Source organism: Eutrigla gurnardus, assembly GCF_963514095.1.
Source record: "Eutrigla gurnardus genome assembly, chromosome: 5".
Lineage (NCBI taxonomy): Eukaryota > Metazoa > Chordata > Actinopteri > Perciformes > Triglidae > Eutrigla > Eutrigla gurnardus.
In genome coordinates, this window is record NC_139919.1 from 27,443,724 (window position 1) to 27,451,356 (window position 7,633).

The 7,633-nt window shown below is 47.8% G+C and overlaps 1 protein-coding gene across 6 annotated transcripts in view; it reads left to right on the forward strand.

Annotated features, from left to right (window-relative positions):
- Nucleotides 1-7,633, forward strand: part of tenm2a (teneurin transmembrane protein 2a) — a 147,998-nt gene that overhangs the window by 117,783 nt on the left and 22,582 nt on the right. For 4 of the 6 annotated variants that reach the window (XM_084009153.1, XM_084009154.1, XM_084009157.1 and 1 more), the window contains 4 exons: nt 373-567; nt 1,821-2,021; nt 4,278-4,463; nt 5,501-5,527. In XM_084009153.1, the coding sequence (XP_083865279.1) occupies nt 373-567; nt 1,821-2,021; nt 4,278-4,463; nt 5,501-5,527 (609 nt within the window). The remainder of the gene's footprint in view (nt 1-372; nt 568-1,820; nt 2,022-4,277; nt 4,464-5,500; nt 5,528-7,633) is intronic. The other 2 variants (XM_084009155.1, XM_084009156.1) reach the window with 1 other exon arrangement.

The window sequence follows — 7,633 nt, forward strand, 5'->3', positions numbered from 1 at the left end:
TTCCCGCCCGTCTAATTTGACGCCGTTCGGGCTCGGGAGCAGTAAGATGGCGGCATGGCCTTAGGTGGAGCGGAGACAAGATGACTGATGATGAATGGCAGCTCCCCCCCTCCCAGCTAACGTCTCCCTCTCCGTGCTCACCTGGGATAGACAGCTTTGATGAATAGTTTAGTTACCTCTGCCTGTAATTACTCTTCATGTCATCGCCACTCTCCAGCCCTTTAACCACTCTATTCACCCTCCTGCATGCCGGAGTGTCGGTGTGTGTGTGGGGGGAGGTGGTCGTCACGGCTTTTCCACTGCTTTGAGAATCTCTTAAAAGCCTGCTAATTGGTTTAATCTCTCCCCCCTCCCTCTCTCTGTTCCTCCCAGCGGCGTGCCCGGTGCTGTGCAGTGGCAACGGCCAATACGACAAGGGCTCCTGTGTGTGTTACAGCGGCTGGAAGGGCCCCGAGTGCGATGTCCCCGTCACGCAGTGCATCGACCCCCTCTGCGGCGGCCACGGCACTTGCACCGACGGCAACTGCGTGTGCTCCATCGGCTACAAAGGGCAGAGCTGCGCTGAGGGTGAGGAGGAGGGGGAGGGAGGGGAGGCGGCGTTGATGGTGTTCCTTCGAGGATGTTTCACGCTTTAATGTGTCAGCTGTTTTTCCATCTGCCTGCACGAGTCAGAGCGATTATTTTTGAAAGAAAACATGAGCGTTTGCACAAACACACACTCGGTCTTCCTGCAGCTCATCGACAGCGTAATCTTAATCTGACCGCGTGTTTCTCTGCGTATATACAGATGAAGTATGAGGCCGTAGCCAAACACATCAGAGGTTTTATTAAGGGATGAAATTGCTTCTATTGATCCTCGTGGAGAAGGATCAGGCCGGCACGTTCTCAGGCGTCGCAAACGATAGAAAGCCGGAGGGGGGAGAAGAGAGGGACGAGTCAGGCTGAATATGTATGAAGAGAGAGAGAATTGGAAAAGAAAGGGTGACGATGAGTAGAGAGACAGAAGAAGAAAGTCAAGACAGGGCGGGAGAACAAGGTCAGCATTTTTCTGCTTCTCCATCCCTCCCATCTAATTTTTCCCCTTCTCCTCCAGTCTCAAATCAGATATTCATCACGGCACAGTCCCTCAAACAATTTACCTGGAGTGCCGGCGACATGAAAATCGATATCTGTGATACGCCGTTTCTGCCGGGCAAACAGAAACGGAGGGGCCGAGGTTACGTGCGAGCGTGTGCTTTTATGAATCTGCGTGTTGGAGGGTTGGAAGGGGGTGCGAAGGGGTCAATCATGCCTGAAGAGGGGGAGGAGGGGGAGGAAGGAGGGGGGGGGCGAGCAGGAGCGAGCGGGACAGAGAGGGGTGGGTGGGCTCTTTGCCGGGAGGAGGTAATTTGTCAAATTGGTTTTCACTCACTGCTCGGACTCGGAGCTGCCTGTCAACCCAGCAGACTGACAGTGTCAGATTCTCCCCCATGTATTAGCACACACACACACACACACACACTAATGCATACACGCTCTCATGCACACAGGCGAGCGCTCACATCCAATGATGTGTCAGTGAGACTCGCTGCTCCCGCAGACTGGAACACGTTTGCTGCAATGCCCCAATTATGGAGTCTGTTATTCATTATTGTGTGCTTTAATTAATACGTCTCATATAGTTTTTCTCTTTTTTTTGTTGTCATTTGAAGAATGAAAATATGTCTGTTTAAAAATATATTTAATTTGTGTCAAACATCAGCTCTTTTTCTCTCTTGTGTTGGTTTTTATTACATTTGGTTTGGATCTGTTTTAAACGTGTATCTCTGGTTTTGATGCAGTGGATTGTCTGGATCCGACGTGTTCCAACAATGGCATCTGTGTGAACGGGGAGTGCCACTGTAAGCCGGGCTGGGGGGGGCTCCACTGCGAGCTGCCCAGGGCACAGTGCCCAGACCAGTGCCACGGCCACGGGGCCTTCATACCGGACACCGGCCTCTGCAGCTGTGACCCCAACTGGATGGGACCCGACTGCTCTATGGGTGAGTCCGCCTGCAGTAAAGCAGCTTGAGATGTCATAAAAAAAGAGCTCCGTTTGGTCCCCTAAGATACAAGGCTAATTAGTTTAGCATTTTTATTTAACACTGCTTTGGTTTTTCAAGCTGTGTTCGGATGAAAACCACAAAACCACAAACAATAGGACTCGCTCAGAAATAGGATGCTGCAGCTCGTGCATTGTCGAAGCCAAAACCCGAGCTAACGGGAACAAAAATGTGACAAGCTTTACTGTGCAGGCTATATAAAATCATCTCTCTCAACAGACTGTCAGCGGCAGCATGGTTATGACAGCTTTTTTTACGATTATCAGGGTAGCGCTCAAAATCTGAAAACGGCCACCGCGAAGGCACTTCTGTCTGTACGGCGCATTTCATCACAATGGGCTTCACATAAAAGTTACAACATGCAACATGTGTAAAGGGATGTAATACATAAAATGCAAGAAAGAAAACACAACAAAAGGAAGAAAAACTGAAAGGAAATGAAGAATAACCACCCACAAACAAACACCGGCGAAGGCATGCGGCGCCCCCGCAGTCAGCCCACAGACGCGCAGAGCAAACCGTCATCAGACAAAGAACGGCTTTTAATTGTACCTTTAAACAACATCTCAGGTCATCATCAAGGTAAAAGCCTCCCCAGAAGATAATCTTCTTCCAGGTACGGTTTCACCTGAGAGGTCTGATTGGAGTTTGTGCGCCAGGGATCCTCACTATTATGGGCTTCATAGATTATTATTTGAGATTGATTCTGTATCGCCATGGGAGCCAATGAAGTGAGTTTATTAGAATAGGGGAGATAATGAAATGCAGATGTTAAAAAAAAAAGATAATGAAATTCCAGATGTTTCCTGAACTCAAGGACTACATGAGTGTCGGAGGTGTGTTTGCAATGAAGGGTGCCAGCAGTCATTTCCTGTTGCACGAGGCTCCTATTTCCCATCTGCAAGATAGATATTGCAGTTAAAAGTAGCTCACGCCTTTTATAATAAAAATACTCAACTTCCACTATTCTTCAGTGAAATAAAGCCGTTAAGCCGCGGCGGTCGGAAGAGAGACGGCAGAACTCACAAACGCGGCTCCGCCACTTGTTTTGTGAGAGAAGCTTAACTTTGATAAAGACAACATTGTTCCACGCAGCAGGATTCCTCAGCTCGTGTGTATCAAAACATCTGTACGTACTACATTTCCCCGCGCACCGGGGGGTCCCGGGCACATGAGTGGGATTGTCACATCTCACCACATGCGCCGTCGCCGCCTCCGACATCGGAGGCTCCCGAGCCGTCGCTGTGATGGAAGCTGAGGAAGATACATAACTGTTACCACTGATTTAAACTGAAGGTTTACAGTGGATCATTGTATCCAGTGTAATGCTGCTTTTTATTAGGTGTTTTGGATACTAATATTTGACATTATTGCTCACAGTCAAGCAGCACAGATTTAAAACGTCGGTTTAAAAGTGACAGTTTATATAAATCCAAGTTATGAATGGATTACTGAACGGGTCTACCGAGCTGAGGGCCAGGGGCCCAAAGTGGGAGGGGCCTCCCTGGCTTTCATTGCAAAACATCACTCGGAAGAGATATGTAGCGAAGAGATGCACCACAAAGAAACATAAAACGACTACAGAGAGACACAAAAAGACAGAAAATATACTCAAAACAACTGCAAAGACACACAAAAGACTACAAAAAGACACATAATGACTACAAAAAGACACACAAAAGACTACAAAAAGACACATAATGACTACAAAAAGACACAAAAAAGACTTCAAAAAGACACTTAATGACTACAAAAAGACACACAAAAAACTACAAAAAGACACAAAAACTACAAAAAGACACATAATAACTACAAAAAGACAGAATTTATACTCAAAAATACTGCAAAGACACACAACAGACTACAAAAAGACACACAGAAGACCAACAAAGATTTGAACTAATGACTTCAAAGAGACACAGAACAACTAGAAAGACACAAATGACCACAAAGACACAAAACGATTGTCTCATAATCCGCCCATCATCCTAGTTAGTTATTATATTTCAACATGAAAATATAGCCATTTTGATGCTATATGTAACCCTATAATATTCTAGACATCCTTTTACCTGTGATTCACCAAATCATTGCTTCCTGAGCCGTATCTCTACTGTTTCAGAGTGCACGTATGGGAAATAATAACTGAAATAACGTGTGTGTGTGAGCCAGATCTGTTCTGTCTTCACCCTTCAGAGGTGTGCTCGGTGGACTGCGGCACCCACGGAGTGTGTATGGGCGGGGCTTGCCGCTGCGAGGAGGGCTGGACCGGCGCCGGCTGCGACCAACGCGTGTGCAACCCGCTCTGCATCAAACACGGGAGCTGCAAGGACGGCAAGTGCCAGTGTCACCAGGGCTGGAACGGAGAGCACTGCACCATCGGTGAGCGAGGGTTGTGTGTGTGTGTGTGTGTGTGTGTGTGTGTGTGTGTGTGTGTGTGTGTTTGACGTGTCAACACGTGGGTGTGCACACAACAAGAAACAACAACAAAAAACAGACAAAACTGGCAGCTCCTTTCCTCTTTGTCAAAGGAATCTGGAAATGTGAAGTGGAGGCAAAAGGCAGGCTTTGGGGAATTTAAAGAAGGGGGGGAGGTGGGTGATGTGAGGTGGGGGGGGCAAACAGAGAGGAGAGGAGCAAACTTCTTAGAGGTGGAGGTGGTGGGATTACAAAAGAGTGCGATTTAGCCACTTTTGGGTTGCTTCTCAACTGCAGACCCCAGGAGTGTCTGTTTCTTTGGCCTTTGAAAACACCAAAGTTACCTGATGAAAGGTAAAACTCTTCACCTCAGTGGGATCAAAAAAGCATCCCGCTCACATTGTTTGTGTACGTGTGTGTGTGTGTGTGTGCTTTTGTGTGTGTGTGTGTGAGGGAATGTGCCTTTTTTCTGTCAGTCAATCACTGTCTCGTACTGACATCACTGTCACTTCGGATGGATGAGTGCCAGATTCCTTTGATTCACCCACAGAGCTTTGAGACACAAAGTCTCATTTCCCTGTCACCGCAAGCACTGTGATTGCAATCTGATACACACACAAACACACACACAAACACACAGAGCAACACGTATGGGCACATGCACGCCAACACATACGTATGTATATATATATATATATATGTGTGTGTGTGTGTGTGCACAGGGGAATAACACTTTGTGATCTCCCTATTTCCCCCATCAGAAAGTAGGGCAGCTTTGACTGCAGCATCAGCCCAAGATGAAAGAGTTGTCAGGCCTCAGCTTGGCGCAAAGCACACTTCACTCGCACCAGACACTGTCGGTGTTAGCTTATCTCAGCTTGCCTGTTGTTCATTTCAGCTCTGCATGATGTTGCTTGCATTTATAATAAAAAAAAAAGAAAAGAAAAAAAAGAAATCCTCTCCCCATCTCTTACCTTTTTGCACGTTTTCTCCCACTGCAGACCATGGGAGCATGGTTGACAAAGCAGGTACCGTATCTGACTCTGGTGTTTTTGTTTCATAGCCTGTGGTGGTAGAAGCTAGCTGCTGCATTTGTGGGGTTTTCTTTGGCCTGGCTTGGCTCTGTAGACTCTTTGGTGCTATCTGTATCCCCAGATTAGGGGGCGCCGGCCTCAATGATGACTCCCCTACATGTGGCGCACTCCTCCTTTATACAGCAGTGCGCTACCGCAGGGGGCCCAGCTGTCATTGAGCCTAGATGTGTTGTGGGGTACCGTAGAGCCTGAAAGTGTGGTGGTGGTGGTGGTGGTGGTGTCGGCCAGTGTGATGTGAATGTGTGGATGTGCATGCATGTGAGCGTGTCCTCCTCCTCCTCCTCCTCCTCCATATTTTCCTCAACGCTTGGAAACGCTATTAACACATAACTCCGCTCAGGTATTCTAGTCGCGTATAGCGTAAACACAGCTGCTTCACACGAGGAGAAAATGATGAAAAGCCGTAAAGAACTTTTGAGGTAATTGGTGAATTTCATAGGCCACTGATGCGAGGCCTTTAAAAAAAAAAATACAGAGCTGTCGAGTGTGTGTGTGTTTACATTTGGGTATTTGTGGGCGACAGTCGCGGCCATGCTAGAGCGGCTAATACTTTGTTTTTGTGTGTGTGTTTGACTGTGCGTGTGTGAGCATACAGAATTAATTCCAGATTTTCTATCTTCTCATCAAAACCCATTCCCTCCAACATAAGCTCCACACAAAAAAACAGTTAAGTCAGATCACACGGAGATAAACTGGGAGCGTGGCTGAACGTTAAGACGTGGACGCAAACAGAGAAGGGTCCGGGGTGAGTTGTCTCACACACACGGAGGGAACGCTTAATAGATAGCCCGGCAGCTGAACCTCCGCCGGGTTACACAGGGCGGCACAGATTGCCTGACAGTACAGGTCCCCGGAGCACCGTTGAGAGTGTCCTCTCACCCTCTACGCTTAATGGAATAGCTCTCATTGTTTTATGAAGAGCCGGCCCACGGAAAGAAGAAGAAGAAAAAGGTAAATCGCGGGGTTAAAGAGGGAGCGAGGCGGCAAAGAAGGATAGATGGAGCCGAAGGGAAAGCGGAGAGACAGGTCAGAGAACATGTGGGGTAAAGTAATCAATATGATTTTCCAAGATGGCTTATTAAAGAATGGGAGGAGCGGACGAGCGGAGGGTTTATCCCGAGGAAGTGCAGAGTTATATCTGCTCCGTGGTCTTGGATTTATGGCTGTGACCTTTTACTGCGTGACCTTTAGGGGAGACGGAGCGGGAACTTTTTTAAGCGCAAAGTCCGGACTTCTTTTATGCACTGAGGTTCTCATTCTTGTCTCTGTCTCTCTTCTCTCCTCGGAGTCTTACGCAGTATCTTTCTCTATCCAGTCATATACCCCGACACACACACACACACACACACACACACGAGAAGGGTATGCGTGCTGACCCATAACCCGAGGCAATTTCTTCTCCTTTTTAAGGGGATTTCATCAGAGTCCAACTACATTAGTGTGGAGGGTGGGCTTAATAGTTTCTGAAATCCCACTTTATTCTAGTTAGTATGAAGGGTGGGGGCTGGGTGGGGGGGGTGGGGGTATCGACTGGGCCCTGGCATTAAAGAGAGAGGAGTCTTGTGTCGGCCTGCCCAGGCAAGCCGATCAATGCCCGCTATGGATTGTCCTGTCCGGGTGCTTCATAAGTATTTGGCTGCTTTTAAATGGCAACTCCATTTAACAGGCAATCACTGCTAACTGCCTTTGTTCCCTGAGCTCAATACATGGGGACAATCTATTCCAGCCTGACTGTTAATACAGCGTCATGAGCGGTCCCCTGATGCAGAAAATGGTCATAATTAAAGATAAAAACCTTTGATTTGATTCCTCTTGTTGAGCTGAAAAACGTGGTTAAGCCTCTCCCCCCTCCACCCTCCCTCCCTCCCTCCCAGCCTCCCTCGGAGTTCAAACAACATGGCGGCCCGTCTTTCTGGGGGGAAAAGTCCTCTGTTGACTTTCCCTCATTGCCCGGCGGTTTGAGACATATGATGAAAAGCCCATCGGGGTGAAATGCCTGTTAATTTAGCTGCTGCCACGCTTTAGATTGCACTATTTGTA